The 21,395-nt window shown below is 42.5% G+C and overlaps 1 protein-coding gene across 1 annotated transcript in view; it reads right to left on the bottom strand.

The window, feature by feature from the left end:
- ddx20 (DEAD (Asp-Glu-Ala-Asp) box polypeptide 20) overlaps nucleotides 1-21,395 on the bottom strand; it is a 58,167-nt gene that overhangs the window by 10,926 nt on the left and 25,846 nt on the right. The window contains exons 5-8 of the mRNA XM_039749495.1: nucleotides 20,372-20,514; nucleotides 15,390-15,528; nucleotides 6,738-6,796; nucleotides 1,215-1,297 (exon numbers count right to left, since the gene is read on the bottom strand). Of these exons, the coding sequence (XP_039605429.1) occupies nucleotides 1,215-1,297; nucleotides 6,738-6,796; nucleotides 15,390-15,528; nucleotides 20,372-20,514 (424 nt within the window). The remainder of the gene's footprint in view (nucleotides 1-1,214; nucleotides 1,298-6,737; nucleotides 6,797-15,389; nucleotides 15,529-20,371; nucleotides 20,515-21,395) is intronic.

Here is a 21,395-nt window from a genome sequence, read left to right as displayed (position 1 = left end):
TTGTAGAGGAAGAGTCATTACTTGTTGAATAAAATATATACCCTCTCTGTCCTTCTGCTGGTGTACATATTCAAGGCAGCAGCTTCAGTATTTTATCTCCGGTTTCACTTTCTACCCATTACTTGGCAAACTCACAGACGTCTTGTACCAAAACAATTAGAAGTAGTGCAGCAGCAGGCATTTGTCTATTAGGATGCATCTGTCTGACAAAATGGTTTTTACTCCTTTTGTGCACAGAGGGCATATTTTGAATAAACATTTCTACACATTCATATCAGATTTGGATCGTTCGCAAAACTAATTTGAACAGTCAAAAAAAAAAATCAAATATGAAGCAAAAATCAGAAGAGAATCACTGTTAGATACAGTGTGAACGTAGCCTTAAAAGACTTGGCACCTAATCCAACAGCAGGTGTTACTGAGGTACATAAACTGCTCAAAGTTTATATATTGGGAACACAAGGAAAACAAAGATGAATGAACAAGACTTCTGAGGCCTCAGAACATGCTCTTCTCTTTTTCCAGCCATGGTAGGACATACTCAGCAGGGACCACTGGAAGCCAAAGCCATGAGCGCTAGGTCTCTCACAGTTACCCATAATACTCTCTAAAACGGATTAAGCTCACCTGCTGCTTGTCCCATCACTCCAACTTCCTGCTATCTTCCACTTGCTACTACAAGGTTCACCGGTCCCTTGTCTCTCTCTATGTCTCTACAATAAGTGTTCAACCTGTGTGTTAATAGATATGGCTCTTGTTAGACCAGCTAAAGGTGAAGAATGTTTCACAGTTCTTTCTCTTAAGCTGTGGAATGAATTTACTATGATCATCCAAAGTGCTCCCAACTGACTGTAAAGCAGTGTGTCATTTTGGGGTGGCACAGACATTCTGCTCTTCTTCTCTCCTTCTGGATATCTGCAGTTGTACTGATCCAACTAAGTGACTAGCAGTTTTGATTTGGTTCAAGTCTTCCATCGAGCTTTAGGACTAAATGTAGTGTTCCACTTTTTGTACTCTATTCAGAATTCGGTTGCTACTTGCTTGTTAACTCTGAATGTTGCAATTTGGTTTAATTTTGGGCTGCGCTAACCACCTCGGCATATCTATGGCCTATAGTGAAAGCAACTCACATGCAACAAGCATCATTTACTGTGATTAAAATGGGCAATAAGAAAAAGGTACAGTTGACCATAGGGGCAAAGCTGACGACTTACCAGGTCTGTAGAAATTAGAACACGACACTTGTACTGCTTCAGCCTGGACATAGCTTCCATTCTCTGTTCTTGAGTCAGACCCCCTTTAAGTTGAAAAACAAGAAGAGACAGAATTGAGCATGCATGCTGCTGGACTAGAAAATAATAGATAAATAGGAAAGAGAGCATTATATTATGTTGACTGACATGTTTACTGTAATACACGTTGAGGCAGAAAGGACGGACGTCTTTGAAATGGCTAGAACTCAACACCAGGTGGAGTGACAGATATGCGGTAGGTGGCGTTAGGTTCGCAAAGTCTTAGAATTATTTTTATTTTCTTTTTCGTTGAAGCCATGGAGCCGTGGACAATTGAACACCGCGTTTTTGCATACGACTGTTTTGTCAAGAACAACCAATCTATTACCGCAGTTCAGCGTGAGTTTCACTGCCATTTCAATATCCATAGAAATAAAGCTGTTGCCGTTCATAACACTATCCTACGTTGGGTTAAAGCACTTCATACACGAGGTGCACCCCTGAAAATGTGGAAAGCGTATGACTAGCCCTGCTGCGCAGTCCAAGTCGATATGCTCAGAAGCATTCTTCTGAACTTGGCCTCAGTAATGGTTCGGTGAGGCGTATTTTGCATTTAGACTTGCATTTCCATACCTACAAATTGGCCGTAGTGCAACAGTTGAAGGCCGGGGATTACGCACAGCAACTGAACTTAGCACATGAAATGGAAGCAATTTTTGAGCAAAATGACCACCTCTTTTTCATCTCAATGGCTTGGTGAATCAACAGAATTGCCGTTATTGGGCTTCTGAAAATCCAAAAAAATTACACGAAAGACTGCTGCACAGCCCGAAAGTGATGTTTTGGTGCGCTATGGACAAAACTTGCGTTGTTGGTCCTAACTTTTTCGAAGACGATAATGGGAATGCTGTTAAAGTGAACTCAGAGCGCTATATCGAGATGATAAACAACTTCTTTTTACCTGAATTACGACGAAAACATATTCCCATCTGCCGTGTGTGGTTTCAACAGGATGGGGCGACAGCCCACACAGTTAGAACATCAATGGATGTTATTCGCCCCCTCTCTTCCCTGGTCACTTTATTTTCAGGTTTGGTGACATTCATTGGCATCCTCGGTCCCCTGACTTATCCATGTGCGATTATTTCTTGTGGGGTCACCTCAAGGCACATGTATACAAGCATAAGCCCCGTACATTTGGAGGAACTGAAGGAAGCCATTCGCGTGGAAGTTGCCCAAATCGACAGAGCGATGTTGAAAAGAGTGGAGGCCAACTTCTATGAATGCCTTCAGAAATGCACCAGTGATAACGGACACCACATGGGAGATGTTGTTTTCCACACTTGATTTTGTCAAATGCTATTTCAATATGAACTCAAATTTCTTTGTAAGAAAAAATTAACAATTTTGTGATTTTGTAAAAAACGTCCGTCCTTTCTGCCTCACTCTGTATATAACAGGGAGGGAGCAATATGGAAAGGCACTCTATATTCGAGTTTAGAAAGGTATGCAAGGGATTTTATAAATTGTATAAATGGTAGGCGGTATAGATGGGTAGATGAACACACAGACAGATATGAAAGCTACTGCATAACATAGACAGATATGAAAAGCGATAAATATTCCTAAGGGAGATATGTACATGCACTGCAACACAGAGAAATAGAAAGATTTAGAAAACGATATAAAGAAGAGCGATAGACAGGGCAATATGTAACACATACTGACACATATGGAATGTAATATATAAAAAGAATACATATTGCCAAATTTCCCCCTGGGGAGAAATTAATTCATTAATTTCTCAACTTCTCTCTTTCTTTATATCTCTCTTTCACACAGGCAAACAGCCAGTATTACATAAGGGCAATTTACAACCAAGACAGAGAGTAAGGTATGTAAGGCCCTGTATAAACTGGGTGTTGCACACGAGCTGAGGCAGCTACTTTCTGTCGGAAAGGCGCACTAACTAGCATCCATATATAACGAGATATTGATTTATCCGGTGTATGTGGTATAGCAGGTCCACGGCCCTGAATGAAAGGCCAGTTTTGAAATAATCCATTCGCCATGTCAGTCTCTGTGGGCGTGATCGTGCAGCCGCGGATAGTTGATGGCATACTTGGGGTGAGTCGCACCTGCACGTGAAGGGGCAATCATTCTCAATTGCTTAATCGGCTTCCTGTGGCACATGATTTGAGCCGCTGCACCCACGGAGATGTATAAGTATGGGCCGACACAGGAGATGGACAGGGAAAAGACGGAAAAGAAAGACGAAGGAAAGGCTTAGAGAGCGAGAGCAGCATTGGGGGTGAAAGAGAGAAAACGAGCCAGCCAGCTTAAAGAGAGAGGTCAGCGTGGTCAGGGATCCAATGTGGACTTACGGATCGGCGCTCAAGGGACGGATCGTGCCCACTGACAATGTGTAAGAGTGGGTTCGATCGAGGTGTAGTCCTTTCTAGGGATCTGAGGGACAACTAAATATGTGAAAAGGAAGACGGGAGGACAATCAACCCTGAGCGGTCTGGCAGACGCCGGCAGAGGCAGCCAAGACCGGGTCGGTAGCAAGGGGTCGGTAGCAAGAGGGCCGCAACTGCTGAAGGGTGAGCTGGAGAGACTGGGAAGGTGCGCTGTTTGGCTGGTGTGGCCCCAATGACTGATGCAGGTTACTCTCGTGTTTTAGCCTTGTTTTAAGCATTTGCCATTTTTACCTTTTTATGTATTATTTATTGGAACACTTTGAAAACTGCACTATTTATTTGGACACTGCCTTTTTTTTTTGATTGTTGTTAATAAAAGCACTTGCACCTTTTGCACCATCCCCTTGCTTCGTTTGATTTGTCCCCATTAGACCAGTTCATCCGGTTACATTACTGACGCTGTTGGGTTGGAGAGGCTCCCAAAGGGGAAGTGGGAGTATGGAACAGGACCCGCATCGTCACAGTGTATTTAGGCCCCTATCTTTCTGCCAGTCCTCTTGACCAATCAAAATACACACATTTGGCAGGATGCTCAGAGTTGTGGTTTCCATGAGATGACACAAATTTGCTGGAGTTGGCTTAGATAGATAGATAGATAGATAGATGGATAGATGGATAGATGGATAGATGGATAGATAGGAAAGGCATTATATAATAGATAGATAGATAGATAGATAGATAGATAGATAGATAGATAGATAGATAGATAGATAGATAGATAGATAGATAGATAGATAGATAGATAGATAGATAGATAGATAGATAGATAGATAGATAGATACTTTATTAATCCCAAGGGGAAATTCACATAATCCAGCGGCAGTATACTGATACAAAGAAACAATATTAAATTAAATAGTAATAAAAATGAGAAAAAAAAAATAATAAAAATAAAAAAGCAGACAATAACTTTGTATAATGTTATCATTTACTCCCCCGGGTGGAATTGAAGAGTCGCATAGTGTGGGGTCTCCTCAGTCTGTCAGTGGAGCAGGACGGTGACGAAAGTCTGTCACTGAAGCTACTCCTCTGCCTGGAGATGATCTTGTTCAGTGGATGCAGTGGATTATTCATGATTGACAGGAGTTTGCTTAATGCCCGTCGCTCTGCTACAAATGTTCAACTGTTCATTTTAGAGCAAGTTAAACATATACCCACCTGTAGATTAACAACTGCCAACTTGTCCAGGGTAAGCCGTCCAAGCAAGTTTAATAATAATAATAATAATAGTAATAATTCATTTTATTTATAAGGCACTTTACATTAGTAGTAAATCTCAAAGTGCCACATAAAAATATTTAACAAAGACAACACAAGATAAAACAACAATAAATAGTGGCATTCTTGTTAATGTGCTTTTCTAAATAAAAAAAAGTCTTTAACTGTTTTTTAAAACATCCCACAATCTGCTGGTAGGGCATTCTACAGCCATGGAGCAACGACTGTAAAGGCTCGGTCACCCATTTATGAAGTTTGGTCACAGGGGGGCGAAGGCGGAAGGTATTTGCAAGACAAAGGTTTCTTGTAGTGGATTGTAATATAAGAAGTTCCTTAAGGTGTTGTGGAGCATTTCCATGAATACACTGATGAGTGAGCAAACAAGAGTATGTACTCAATACGGAGGTGAATAGGGAGCCAATGAAGTGGCCGAAGAATTGGTGAAATATGTTCATATTTCCGCACCCTCATCAGGATCCTTGCAGCACTATTTTGAATTTCTTGAAGCTTTTGAAGGCTCTTGTTGGATATCCCGATGAGAAGCGCATTACAATAGTCCAGCCTGGAGGAGACAAAGGCATGAACCAGCTTTTCAGCATCACAAGGGGATAGGCAAGGGTGGAGTTTGGCTATGTTTCGGAGATGAAGGAATGCAATTTTACAGAGGTGATGGACATGTGTATCAAATGACAAATGGGAGTCTAATTTGACCAGAAAAGGAAATACAATTTACAGAAGAAAAACGAAGTTCATTTACCAATTAAAAGAGCTTCAGTTTTGGTGCTGTTCAGCTTAAGGAAGTTCTTGGACATCCAAGTAGAAGGAAAGGAGTGATGGAGGTGTAAGAGAAATCGAATCCAGTCTCACATAGAGCTGCATATCATCGGCATAGCAATGGAATGAAACTCCATGCCTGCCGATGATGTGACCCAGGGGTAGCATATAGATGTTAAAAAGGTCAGCCCAAGGACTGATTCTTGTGGGACACCACAGGTGACAGTGTGGGTACAACAACAACAACAACATTTATTTATATAGCACATTTTCATACAAACAGTAGCTCAAAGTGTACAAGATTTAGCATCCCCCAGGGCCACATACTCAGCCCTATCTGTGAGACAGGACTCGAACCACTCCAGAGCAGTGCCAGAAAGTCCAATTATATGGTGGAGACAATGGAGAAGAATATTATGGTCTACTGTATCAAATGCAGCTGTGAGATCCAGGAGGATAAGGATTGGTGGCGAGCCCTGGTCAGCAGCCATCAGGAGGTCATTGGTGATTCTGACCAGGGCTGTCTCTGTACTGTGAGAAAATCGGAAACCAGATTGAAATTTAGGAGAATTTCATCACTGGACCTACAGATTGTGCTTGCCACTGTTGATGTCAAAGTACACAAGTCTACCATTACAAAGGGCCTGCATAAAGTAGTCCTACATGGGAGGTGTGCCAGGACAAGACAGTTGCTATCCAGAAATCAATATCAGGGCAAGACTAAACTTTGCCCATGGGCATCTAGGTAAAGATCAGGACTTCTGGAACAATGTGTTCAGGGCCGATGAGACAAAGACAAGAGTTATCTGGCAACAGTAACAGAAGACACGGTACAAGCTAAACATACAAGCTTATGTTCTAACAGTTGTATTTAGGTTTACACACCAACATAGCTGCATGGAAGTTAAAGACATATGCAACATGCTCAAAAACAAATTATCAATTAGAAACAAATCCGTCAATGATTCCATTCTTTCTAAAAGGAGACACTGCCTGCTCCAGGATACACCCTGACCCCCACAAGCACACTTACCAGAGATGCACACGGCTGGGAGGTTCTTTGAGGTGAGGATATCAGCTAAGTGTTGAGCTCTGTAAAAAAAAAAAAACATCATCAGTCCTAATTTGTACTTTTTACAGCTAGACTCATCATACAGTGCTTTACATTGCAAAAAACAACATATTCACAGTAAGACGCAAAGGTAATGAAGTTCTAAACTAAAAATTGATGCACAGTGGAGCATGTTGTATAGGAAGTGCAGCTCAATTCAAGAAACTCCTCCTGTAGTCTCAGATGCTACCAGGCGGTCAAGTCCTGGAATTCCTACTTGACAGAAGATTTAACTTGGAATCTTATAACCCAGCTATAGTTAAAAGTTTATCATTTATGGCATATCATCAAAGACTCTAAAGTTCAATCCAAATGAGACATTAGACCACGGCTACATTAACTTGAACTGGGGCTACTGCAACATTTTCCACCATGGTCTACAAACATAAATTATCTGCGAGAAAAAAGGTTGAGAATTAGTAGTGCAACAGATCAAAAAACTCACAGTTTTAAGTCACGGATCGGATCAATATTCGGATCAGCAAAAAAAAAAAGAAAAAAAAGACGAGGCAAATTTAACGTTCCATTTATTTAGTTAAGTATTTTTTCCCCATTAAAAAAACATTCAATTCAAGACTCATTCCGCTCAATTATATGATTACAAATTAAGGTGAAATATAAGGCATGATAACTATTTCCTTTAATGTGGACACAATAAAAAACAACTTTAAATGCAATCTAAGGCATCATTGCTTCTTACTTTGAACATGGAGAGAGAAATAAAAACTAGCTTATGTCCACATCATCAAAAAAGAAGAAAGTAGGCAAAGCAGACCTGAGCTTATAATTTCAAATTTTTTTTCAAAAACATGAGGATGTCTACATTTTCTGGGGAAAGTGTAGATGTCTTTGCTGTAACTCTGTTGAGAGCACCCTCTCGCTAGGCACTAAAGTGCCAGTACAGGGCTTCGTATCTCCCACTCCACTGTGATGTCATGAGCAGTCACGGTCACATAGCTTTCTGTGGCCCTGGAGTCCACCTGTCTGTAGTTAGGGCCACAGAAGATGCCTGGGACAGTTCAGCCATTCTTTTTGACTTTTCCTGCTCAAACAGGGAGTGCAGAATTATTAGGCAAGTTGTATTTTTGAGGATTAATTTTAATATGGAACAAACACAGTGCTATCAGTCAATCCAAAATGTTAATAAACCTGAATGTTTCACAACGGAAATGTGAGTGTGAACATCATCAGGGGAATACATATGTGCGCACAATTATTAGGCAACTATTAGTGTGCAGATTTATTATGCAACTAAAGGAAAAATGAAAATTTTCCCATCTCACTTGTTTATTTTCATCTGTTATAGTGAGAATAATAAACAAACACCTCAAAATTTACAAATAAACATCTCTGACATTTCAAAAAAAATAAATCAATCAATCAATGACCAATATAGCCACCCTTCTTTCCAATAACAGTCATAAGCCTTTCCATTCATGGAGTCTGTCAGTTTCTTGATCTGTTGACGATCAGCTTTTTGTGGAGCAGTGACTACAGCCTCCCAGACACTCTTCAGAGAGGTGGATTGTTTTTCTCCCCGTAAATCTAGCGTTTAAGAAGTGCCCACAAGTTCTCGATAGGGTTTAGGTCAGATGAGGAAGGGGGGCCATGTCATTATTCCTTCATCTTTAAGGCCTTTACTGGCTGGCCACGCAGTGGAGAACTTCGATGCAAGTGATGGAGCATTGGCCTGCATAAAATCATGGTCTTTTCCTGTATCACTGTTTGAAGAAAGTGTCTTGAAAAACTGGCAGTAGGTTTGGGAGTTGATTTTGAGTTCATCTTCAATGCAAAAGGTCCAACTAGCTCATCTTTAAAAATACCAGCTCATACCAGTACCCCACCTCCACGTTGGAGTGGAGCTCTGTGCCCATTACTGATCCACAGGTCCATCCATCTGGTCCATCAAGAGTCACTCTCATCTCATCGGTCCATAAAACCTTTGAAAAAATCTGTCTTCAGATATTTCTTGGCCCAGTTTTGACGTTTCAACTTATGTTTCTTGTTCAGTGGTGGTTGGGTTTCAGCCCTCCTTACCTTGGCCATGTCTTTGAGCACTGAACACCTTGTACTTCTGGGCACTCCAGGTAGGTTGCAGCTCTGGAATATGAAAGTACTGGAGGATAATGGGTTCCTGGTAGCTTCACGTTTGATTCTTCTCAAATCTTTGGCAGCTAATTTGCGTCTTTTGTTCTCAACACGTTTCTTGCGACCCTGTTGACTATTTGCAACAAAATGTTTGATGGTTCTGTGATCACACACCAATATCTTAGCAATTCCAAAAGTGCTGCATCCCTCTGAAAGACTTTTTACAATTTTTGACTTTTCAGAGTCAGTTAAATCTCTTTTTTGGCCCATTTTGCCCGAGTAAAACTAGCTGCCTAATAATTCTGCACACCTTGATATAGGGTGTTGATCTCCTTAGGCCACACCCTCCCTCATTACACAAATACACATCACCTGACGTGCTTAAATCCAATAAGCATTCAAGTTAATACAGCTTGGAGTTGGAATATACGCATTCAAAATGATGATATGGTCAAAATACTCACTTGCCTAATAATTGTGCACACAGTGTACATACTTGGGACGATATTGTCACCGAAGTGAGTGCGCGACAGAATATCATAGCGTGGCTCAAGCACGTGTATCATATGTTTAAACCCCTTGTTTTGCACAAAGGAATATGGCCTCATGTCTGCAGCAACAAACACCCCATCAGCTTTTGTAATAGCTTTAGCCCAGTCTGATTGGGCAGCAAAGGACTGCTTAAATGCCGCGGATATCTTTGGTTGTTGCGCAGCCATCGTCTTGGGGTCCCGTCACATCAGGGTGGTGTCGTTTTAAATGAGTGACGAAGCCCGACGTGTTGGTAGTCTCATAGGCTTTTATCCACCACCCTTTTCCCATCAACATATTTAACAGGGAAGCCAAAATGCTCCCACACATGAGACTTAAATGATGCGGGAGGTTTGCTGAGCTCCTCTGCTTGAACTGCTACCGCTGGCCATGACCACGCATATGAAGCGGCAAACCGGACAAAAGTCGAACGAAAATGCGCGAGAGAGGTTGAGTTAGTGCGCTAGAGGTTGAATTAGTGCGCGAGAGAGACAGAGTTAGTGTGGGAGGGAGACAGTGCGTGAGAGAAGTTTAACTGCAGTTCAGTGCGCGAGAGCTACCGAGTTAGCGCGAGAGAGGTTGAGAGAGTGAGCGACACACACGCGCACAATACAGTGGAACTTTTTTTTCTCGGATCTTCGATCGCGTGCATCGAACCGTGGACAGGAATCGGTTCGGATCACGGATCAACAGTGATCCGTTGCACCACTATTGAGAAGGATGCTTCCTGAGCGCCATTTTGGATCAAAAGTCATGGCCTCATTCGCCCTTACAAGGCCCAACTCCACTAGCTATCTGACCTTTTTTCAAGTAAGTAAGGGTAAGCCAAAATTAAGTACCACATCTCTCAATTTCATTGCACGAGGTAGAGGCAGCTAAGCGGATTCGGTGTGGGAGTCCTTTGATAGGTGATCCCTTGTAGTTATTAGTCGTTAACATGCCTTGGTCTGGTGCGCACCGTGCTTTCGCTGTCGAAGTGTTCTTCAGAAATAACGAATCCATCATCACTACGCAACACGCCTTCCGAACGCACTTCAGCTTTCCTCTCAATGGTGTCGTCACAAATCGGGTGGCTAAATTTAGGCAGATAGGTACGACATTGAACAGCATATCTCCAGGCCGTCCTCTGACTGTACGAACGCCTGAAAACATCCAAGCTGTAAGGGCATCAATATTGCAGTCTCCTAGACGTTCATCGCACTTCTGCCTTAGGCATTTCCAACACGTCTTTGATTTTGCATGAGGACCTTAATATACATCCATACAAAATGATGGCAATGCAGGAACTCATTGAGAGAGACTGGGAGAGCCGTAGAGAGTTGTGTGCCAACATTCTGCAAACCGTTCATTCAGATGCCATCGTCATGTGACATCAGCAAAATGGTTGTGTAAATAACCAAAATATTCGCTATTGCCCTGAAACCAACCCTTCTGCACTTCATCTGAGACCCCTGCACAGTGAGCACGTGTTACAGTTTGGTGCGCCATTGTAGAATTTGGCATTGTAGGCCCTTACTTTTTATGGTAGGGGGGGAGCAGCGGTCACCGTCACTTCAGAACGTTACATTGAAACACTAGAGAACTTTTTACGGTCCCAAATGGAAGAAATGGATGTGGTGGATGCCTGGTTTCAACAGGATGGAGCAACAGTGCGGAGATCCATGCAAGTTTTGTGGGAGTTGTTTCTGGGGAAGCTGATCTCCCTAAGCGGCATTGTCAGGTGGCCTTCACGTTTGCCTGATCCCGCTCAGTGCAACTTCTTCTCAAGTCGAAGGTCTACAAACTTTAAAAGGCGCTATATAGCGCCCGACCCGGCACAGACTGACGCAGAGGCACGTGTAAAAACAAGCACACTTTTTATTCTTCTTCACCTATGGGGCACGTCTTCCCCGTGAACCCACAGGCAATACACAGTCCCAAAAGCATGTAAATACAACACCACCAACTCTCCACTTTGCACCACCACTCCTCCCAGGCAACCTCGTCCTCTTCCTCTCGATTCTGGCTCCTGAGTGGTGGATGCTGGCCCTTCTTATAGCCCACCCGGAAGTGCTCCAGGTGCTTGATCACCTGTGGCTAATTGCACTTCCGGGCGGGGCTGTAGAGATGTCCAGGTGGGCTCCGGGATCCATGCAGCACCCCCCTGGCAGCCCTCCCAGATCCTCACAGGGTTGTGGAAAACGCCATCTCCCATGAAACCCTGCGGGAAACTTAGGTACCATCGTCAGCCAGGGAGGCTGCCACCAAGCGTCCCGGGGGAGGTAGCGAGACGCCCGTGGTTGCTCCCCCGGAACATATGAAGAAGGGGCGTCCCGGCCGCCCGCCACAACACACTGACCTCAAAACCTTGAAGCCCTCAAGGACGGTATTCTCCTCAAAATCACCGCTATTCCTCTTGAAATGGCCAAACGAGTCATGCAAATCATCACGAAGAGTGTATCGCTAATGATGGCCACCATCTTGAAGAAATCATTTTTAAAACACATTGGAAAAAAATGTATTTTGTATACCCTTTCCTGTGTCGTAATGAAATGTATTTTATCTTGTAGTGTTTTTGTAGAATAAACATTTGGAATTCTTTTTGGCTCACCTTGTATAAAGACTTTGCTCTTCATTGCTAAAACTTTTGTCAGCTGTCTGGGCGAGTGACTAAGGGGGCAAACGAGCAAAGAACTGTGCAGCCACCTGTGATTCTCAGCTGTCCACAAGACACACTGCATCCAGTTCCCTAGGACAAAGCCTGGAAGCAATGAGGAATGACTTAAGAACTTTTATGCTAATTAAATTATGGGCTGGGCTGTGTTTTTTCCTTAGAATATCTACATACTTAAATTTCCCACTGGATCAACAAAGTACTGCATCTATCTACCTATCAGTCTATGTATTTTGTTTTTTTCCCCCATCTTAACTCGAGTTTTTGTGGTTTTCTCTGTCTTTCATGTCATCTGACCTTATCGTCATATTGATCTTTAGAGACTTACAATATCTCTCTATTATAAAAACAAATCTTGGAAGGCTTGGAAGGCGACGATACGAGATTTTCTCGGAGACACTTTAACGTCCCATGAGACAACGCAGTGAGACAAAAGGAAAGCTGCTGTACAGGCTTTAAAATGATCGATGCACATCACGACAAGCAGAACACACAGCTCAGCAGCAAGACAGCAGCTGAACCGACCGCATCTCCTTAGCGGCAGACACACGAAGTGGATGGCGTGTACCGCGTCCTGGTTGGGAGGGGTGGCTGAGCAAAGCAAGCAGGGGGCAAAGCCCCGTAATAAAATTATATAGGAGGACTACGGTTGCATAGTATACCAGTACCGGAAAAGTACCTTCTTCTGGTATAGCTATAACCATTTTTATATGGGGGGGTCTCTATTTTTTTTAACTAGACTTCTCCAATATACATTTTGCCAGAACTGAAAAACCCAAACTTTAAAATCGTACAGTACAAGAATTTCAGGATTTTTGACACGGGAAGTCTGAAAGCTGGCATCAATGCCAAAGTCAAAATTTGACCACTGATCCAAATGTAATAAGGACTTTACTTTTGTAATTATAAATATGTTACGTAAGCCTATATTGATTTATTTTTGTTACTTATTCTTTATTATTCTGACATATTTTAACTTGCTTTTCTTTTCTTGTAACTATTTCTTTGACATTTTGTACAGCACTTTGAACTACATCCGGTGTATGAAAATGCCTCAAAGGAACAAATGTTGTTAATGCTGCAATTATCTTGGCATAATGATGGCCCAATGCCCACCACTAACTGACAAATGTGAGAAGGCTGCTGTCTCTGCTGAGGAATCCACTCAGAGTGTCACTGCCACTGAAATGCCTATTAAGAATGCTGGGAATTACAAGCAGCGAGTTCAACTGCTTAACTAAATTGCCAGTTGCTGACCTACCAACTTACCTGTGACTGTGCTGCCAGTTATATTCAGTGTGTACAAAAGCATACAATGATTGAAAATGGTGACAAAGATACTGTACTGTAGAATGCGTTAACGTTAGTTAAGGCTACCACATATTCATCCATGTCAAAGCTAGTATGCCTCGTTCGTAAACAGCAGAAATCACTAAATGAAAATGAATTGAAACTCCATTGAAAAGAAAAGTCTGCGGTTTGCTCATTCATACAGTGGGTACGGAAAGTATTCAGACCCCCTTCAATTTTTCACTCTTTGTTATATTGCAGCCATTTGCTAAAATCATTTAAATTATTTTTTTTCCTCATTAATGTACACACAGCACCCCATATTGACAGACAAAAAAAAGAATTTTTGAAATCGTTGCAGATTTATTAAAAAAGAAAAACTGAAATATCACCTGGTCCTAAGTATTCAGACCCTTTGCTGTGACACTCCTATATTTAACTCAGGTGCTTTCCATTTCTTCTGATCATCCTTGAGATCACCTTCATTTGAGTCCAGCTGTGTTTGATTCTACTGATTGGACTTGATTACGGAAAGCCACACACCTGTCTATATAAGACCTTACAGCTCACAATGCATGTCAGAGCAAATGAGAATCATGAGGTCAAAGGAACTGCCTGAAGAGCTCAGAGACAGAATTGTGGCAAGGCACAGATCTGGCCAAGGTTACAAAAAATTTCTGCTGCACTTAAGGTTCCCAAGAGCACAGTGGCCTCCATAATCCTTAAATGGAAGACGTTTGGGACGACCAGAACCCTTCCTAGAGCTGGCCGTCCGGCCAAGCTGAGCTACCGGGGGAGAAGAGCCTTGGTGAGAGAGGTAAAGAAGAACCCAAAGATCACTTTGGCTGAGCTCCAGAGATGCAGTCAGGAGATGGGAGAAAGTTGTAGAAAGTCAACCATCACTGCAGCCCTCCACCAGTCAGGGCTTTATGGCAGAGTGGCCTGTCGGAAGCCTCTCCTCAGTGCAAGACACATGACAGCCCGCATGGAGTTTGCTAAAAGACACCTGAAGGACTCTGAGATGGTGAGAAATAATATTCTCTCTTTTTGGCCTTAATTCTAAGCGGTATGTGTGGAGACAACCAGGCACTGCTCATCACTTGTCCAATACAGTCCCCACAGTGAAGCATGGCGGTGGCAGCATCATGCTATGGGGGTGTTTTTCAGCCTGCAGGGACAGGACGACTGGTTGCAATCGAGGGAAAGATGAATGCAGCCAAGTACAGGGATATCCTGGACAAAAACCTTCTCCAGAGTGCTAAGGACCTCAGACTGGGCCGAAGGTTTACCTTCCAACAAGACAATGACCCTAAGCACACAGCTAAAATAACGAAGGAGTGGCTTCACAACAACTCTGTGACTGTTCTTGAATGGCCCAGCCAGAGCCCTGACTTAAACCCAACTGAGCATCTCTGGAGAGACCTAAAAATGGCTGTCCACCAACGTTTACCATCCAACCTGACAGAACTGGAGAGGATCTGCAAGGAGGAATGGCAGAGGATCCCCAAATCCAGGTGTGAAAAACTTGTTGCATCTTTCCCAAGAAGACTCATGGCTGTATTAGCTCAAAAGGGGGCTTCTACTAAATACTGAGCAAAGGGTCTGAATACTTAGGACCATGTGATATTTTTCTTTTTTAATAAATCTGCAACGATTTCAGAAATTCTTTTTTTGTCTGTCAATATGGGGTGCTGTGTGTACATTAATGAGGGAAAAAATTAATTTAAATGATTTTAGCAAATGGCTGCAACATAACAAAGAGTTACAAAATTGAAGGGGGTCTGACTACTTTCCGTACCCACTGTAGCTGTAGAATAATAGGATTACCTAAGATCAGCTTATATTATTTTACAATACATTTTATTAATAACAGTATAGAAAACCTATAGCAGTTTTGGTTTGTTTTTCCTTTCACAATTTACTTGCAAGACAAATTCTTATTCAAATTCTGTTTTTAAATGACCACAAAAAACGAATAGGTAAAAAAATAAATACATTTCAGTAACTGGTACCTGCTGTGCAAGTTGGAGAAAACCAGAGCCTGGTTAAATGGGACCTTGCCAAAGAGCTCCAGGAGATGTTGCACCTTCTCCTCAAAGATCTTGTGAGGCAGAGGGTGAGATTTCACAAGCTTGTAATATTGCTTAAGCCCTGATGAGAAAAGAGAGCAAAACAATCATCTTTTTTTTTTTTTTAAGCAAACATATCTCTTTTTGCATTTTAATCACCAAGTCACGCTAGTCTATTTGAGCATCTTTGGGTTTAATTTCCTGTTTCTTTTTGCAATGAGAAGTGAAGCAAAATGGCACCTTTTATTGGCTAACTGAACAGATTACAATATGCAAGCTTTCGAGGCAACTCAGGCCCCTTCTTCAGGCAATAATGAGGAAGGGGCCAGAGATGCCTTGAAAGCTTGCATATTGTAAACTTTTTTTTTTTTTAGTTAGCCAATAAAAGGTGTCATTTTACTTGACTTCTCACTACATTCATGATGGTTAACATGGTACAACACCCTAATACTAGAGACAGGCAGATGACATACAGAATTTCTTACTGTATTTCTGTTATACTGTGTTGGTGCCGTACTGGGCCATTAGTTACCATTCAGTTCTGCATTAAGTGAGTCATATAAGCACATGCAAAATGCAGTGCTGTCCATATTGTCTGGAACAAAGACACATTTTTACTTGACTAATCCCTCTGCTCCACAGTTTAAAATTACAAATGAAAACAATTCAGACATTGTGGTTAAAGTGCACGTTGCAGACTTTCATTAATGGGAATTTGCAAACATTTCCGTCACACAACACTTTTTCTACACGGTTCTCCCATTTGAGGGCACCATAATATTCGGAACACAGCAATGGCAGGTCTATTAAAGCAGCTGTCGGATTTAGGACTTTGTTGCATGTCCCAGCATGCAATAACTGCTTGAAGTCTACAATTCATAGACATCACCAGGTGCTGAGGGTCTTCACTGGTGATGCCTCTCATGCAGCCATGTTCAGCTCCTGTTTGTTTCAGGGTTTTGTCCTCTTAAGTTTTCTCTTCTTTCTTATTTGCAATGGTGATGGACAGGTTGACAGATGAAATTAGACAGGAGTCCCCGTGGACTATGATGTTTGCTGTTGACACTGTGATCGGTATTCATAGTTGGGAGCAGGATGAGGAGACCCTGGAGATGTGGAGATATACTCTAGAGAGGAGAGGAATGAAGGTCAGTAGGACCACCAAGACAGAATACATGTGTGTGAATGAGAGTGAGGTCAGTGGAATGGTGAGGATGAAGGGAGCAGAGTTGGGAAGGTGGAGGAGTTTAAATACTTGGGATCAACAGTACAGAGTAATGGGGATTGTGGAAGAGAAGTGAAGAAGAGAGTGCAGGCAGGGTGGAGTGGGTGGAGAAGAGTGTCAGGAGTGATTTGTGACAGACGGGTATCAGCAAGAGTGAAAGGGAAGGTCTACAGGACTGTAGTGAGACCAGCTATGTTTAATGGGCTGGAGACGGTGGCACTGACCAGAAAGCAGGAGACAGAGCTGGAGGTGGCAGAGTTAAAGATGCTAAGATTTGCATTGAGTGTGACGAGGATGGACAGGATTAGAAATGAGGAAGTTAGAGGGTCAGCTCAAGTTGGAGGGTTGGGAGACAAAGTCAGAGAGGTGAGATTGCGTTGGTTTGGACATGTGCAGAGGAGAGATGCTGAGTATATTGGGAAATGGATGCTAATTAACAATAGAGCTGCCAGGCAAAAGGAAAAGAGGAAGGCCTAAGAGAAGGACAGAACAAGATGCAGAAGACAGGACAATATGGAAGAAGATAAACCGCTGTGGCAACCCCTAACAGGAGCAGCCGAAGGAGGAGGAGGAGGAAGAAGAAGAAGAAGTTTTCTGTTTTCTCTTCTGCATATTGAAGCCCTGCTCAGTTGAACTGGCTTGGCCACTCAAGAATTTTCAATTTCTTAGCTTTGATAAACTCCGGTGTTGCCTGAGCAGTCCACTTGGCGCATTACCTTGTTGTAGGATAAAGCGCCGTCCATCGAGTTTGGGGGCATTTGTTGGAACTTGAACAGATAAGATGTTTCTGTACACCTCAGAATTCATGGTGCCGCTGCTGTCAGCAGTTCCATTATCACTGAAGAGAAGTGTCCCAGGACCTGTGGTTTTCCTCTCAAGACCAATGGAGTACTTGTGTGCAGTTTTGGTCTCCAGGCTACAAAAAGGACATAGCAGCACTAGAAAAGATCCAGAGAAGAGCAACTAGGCTAATTCAGGGCTACAGGGGATGAGTTATGAGGAAAGATTAAAAGGCCCTGAGGTGGGCTGGCGCCTTGCCCGGGATTTGTTTCCTGCCTTGCGCCCAGTGTTGGCTGGGATTGGCTCCAGCAGACCCCCGTGTCCCTGTAGTTAGGATATGACAGGTTGGATAATGGATGGATGGATGGAAAGATTGAAAGAGGTGAGCCTTTACAGTTTAAGCAAAAGAAGATTAAGAGGAGACATGATTGAAGTGTTTAAAATTATGAAGGGAATTAGTGCAGTGGATCGAGATGGTGACTTTAAAATGAGTTCATCAAGAACACGGGGACACAGTTGGAAACTTGTTAAGGGGAAATTTTTACACAAAGAACGACAGACAGTTGGAATAAGCTACCAAGTATTGTGGTAGACAGTAAGACTTTAGGGACTTTCAAAACTCGACTTGATGTTTTTTTGGAAGAAATAAGTGGACAGGACTGGCGAGCTTTGTTGGGCTGAATGGCGTGTTCTCGTCTAGAGTGTTCTAATGTTCAAGTGCAACGTAAATTCTGGAGACGGTTCAACAGCCGCCTCGTCATAAGCAAATTTACGAGTGGCATAAAAAATTCGTAGAAGGTGGTTGCATATGCAAACGTAAAAACACTGGTCGTCCAAGCTCATCAGATGAAAATGTCGAGCGTATCCAAGGTGTGTTCGAATGGAGCCCAAGGAAAACCACATCACGGGCAAGCATTGAACTTGGAATTCCTCAAACAATGGGATGCCGTGTTCTTAGACAGCGTCTGCATATGAAGCCTTAAACGTTGGGGGTACATTAAAGGCAGAGTGTTTGTTCCACCAATGCCCGCTAATCATCAAGATTTGCGACATCGAATTCAGTAACTAAAGACCAGTTGACTCGTGTGTGGCAAGAAATGGTTTACCGTGTTGATGTTTGTCGCACTACACATGCTGCTCATGTCGAGTGCATGCAGCATCATGGATCATAGGCCCAAACTTTGAATTTTTCTCTATCCAGTGACGTGCAAAATGTTTTTCTGTCTCATACAGTTTGTTTGAAATCTGCTCTTTCATTTTGAATAGCCCTGTACTTCATCGCTGTCTGTGACTGGATGCAACTGAGACTGTAAGTTTCATGTGTTCTTCTGTAAATATGACTAAACTGAAACCTTAAATCTCGTTCTTCATTTTATACTACTGTCGCTATTCTATGTCGTATGTGTAAGAAAGAATCTGTTTGTGTTCTAGTCACATGACATTAAGCTTCAACTAATTTAAAAAAAATATGACAAAGTACACTCACCTGAAGGATTATTAGGAACAGCTGTTCAATTTCTCATGAATGCAATTATCTAATCAACCAATCACATGGCAGTTACTTCAATGCATTTAGGGGTGTGGTCCTGGTCAAGACAATCTCCTGAACTCCAAACTGAATGTCAGAATGGCAAAGAAAGGCGATTTAAGCAATTTGGAGCGTGGCATGGTTGTTGGTGCCAGACGGGCCGGTCTGAGTATTTCACAATCTGCTCAGTTACTGGGATTTTCACGCAGAACCATTTCTAGGGTTTACAAAGAATGGTGTGAAAAGGGCAAAACATCCAGTATGCGGCAGTCCTGTGGGCGAAAATGCCTTGTTGATGCTAGAGGTCAGAGGAGAATGAATGGGCCGACTGATTCAAGCTGATAGAAGAGCAACTTTGACTGAAACAACCACTCGTTACAACTGAGGTATGCAGCAAAGCATTTGTGAAGCCACAACACGCACAACCTTGAGGCGGATGGGCTACAACAGCAGAAGACCCCACCGGGTACCACTCATCTCCACTACAAATAGGAAAAAGAGGCTACAATTTGCACGAGTTCACCAAAATTAGACAGATGAAGACTGGAAAAATGTTGCCTGGTCTGATGAGTCTCGATTTCTGTTGAGACATTCAAATGGTAGAGTCAGAATTTGGCGTAAACAGAATGAGAACATGGATCCATCATGCCTTGTTACCACTGTGCAGGCTGGTGGTGGTGGTGGTGGTGTAATGGTGTGGGGGATGTTTTCTTGGCACACTTTAGGCCCCTTTGTGCCAATTGGGCATCGTTTAAATGCCACGGGCTACCTGAGCATTGTTTCTGACCATGTCCATCCCTTCATGACCACCATGTACCCATCCTCTGATGGCTACTTCCAGCAGGATAATGCACCATGTCACAAAGCTCGAATCATTTCAAATTGGTTTCTTGAACATGACAATGAGTTCACTGTACTAAAATGGCCCCCACAGTCACCAGATCTCAACCCAATACAGCATCTTTGGGATGTGGTGGAACGGTAGCTTCGTGCCCTGGATGTGCATCCCACAAATCTCCATCAACTGAAAGATGCTATCCTATCAATATGGGCCAACATTTGTAAAGAATGCTTTCAGCACCTTGTTGAATCAATGCCACGTAGAATGAAGGCAGTTCTGAAGGCGAAAGGGGGTCAAACACCGTATTAGTATGGTGGTCCTAATAATCCTTTAGGTGAGTGTATAAGCATGTGACATTTAACTATTTTAAATTAAAGATAAAAAAGCAAAACACTTTTTGTTCAAAAAATGCACACCCCATAATTAAAAACTCATCAATATTTCAATTTAAATAAAGTATAAGTGTGACGTTTCATTCTTCATGTGACTACACCACACTGTCAAATGTATTTATGTCCCCCGAGTTTTCTCAGGACCTTCAAAACACTTACCAATGAGCCCAGGATCTGTGGGGTTCATCCTCACAAATGCAGGATCCCTCATGTACCGTGTCAAATGCTCCTCTAGGGATGCTGGGTATGTTGCCGATAGTGCCAGCATTTGTTTGTTGACGGGCAGAGAGGAGTAGATCCAGCTAGAAAATGTCAATTGAAAGAAAGCATTTCAAGATGTTAGATTAAGGCTTTATTTGCAGTTAAACAAAGTGAACCTGAGCACTGACAATGAATTCAATATAAATTGCCGTTGACAGTTATTTACACAGTGCTAAATTATAAATGCAAGGCACAGACGAACAGTAGTTAGTGCTTCTGCACTCACAAATCCAAATATTGTACCCAAGTGTCATTTGTGTGGTTTTCATATTTTCCCCATGTCTGTGATAGGATTCCTCCTGCACCACATCGCATATGTACGACATGAGATTCTCCTATCCACTTGATCTGTTTCAGACTTGTGGGGATATTAAACCAAGTAGTGTTGATCAGCTTAAGTGATCTTCGCAGCGAATATATGTTGAGCTCGCTGGTGACCTTTATCATTTTATCTGGAAATTGACCACACCACTGGTTTAGGCAAATTATTTTTTTTTGCCAGCACCCTGTGATATTTGGTAGGCCCGTGTGACATCATAGAGCTGCAGCAGCCGTGCACAGAACTTTCAACCTTACTGTAAGGTCGCTGCCCATCTGCCCTTCCGTTAGGTCAGATTATCGCAGGGCACATCGTGAGCTACCACAGCTATGTTGATGACACACAGCTGTATTTCTCAATAGCACCTGATGACCTCGACTCTGTTGTTTCACTAACACAATGTCTTACTTGTGTTTCTAATTGGATGAATAATAATTTTCTCAAGCTAAATAAAGAGAAAACAGAAATTTTAGTGATTGGCAATAATGGATATAATGAGGTTATTAGAAATAGACTTGATGCAAAGAGGTAAAGAACTTAGGGGTAACTGATGACTGTGACCTGAATTTGAAATCGTATATTAATCAGACCACTAGGAGAGCA

Source organism: Polypterus senegalus, chromosome 3, assembly GCF_016835505.1.
Source record: "Polypterus senegalus isolate Bchr_013 chromosome 3, ASM1683550v1, whole genome shotgun sequence".
Classification (NCBI taxonomy): Eukaryota; Metazoa; Chordata; class Cladistia; order Polypteriformes; family Polypteridae; genus Polypterus; species Polypterus senegalus.
Note: the sequence above shows the minus strand (reverse complement) of the source record. Positions and strands in the feature narration are given on the sequence as shown.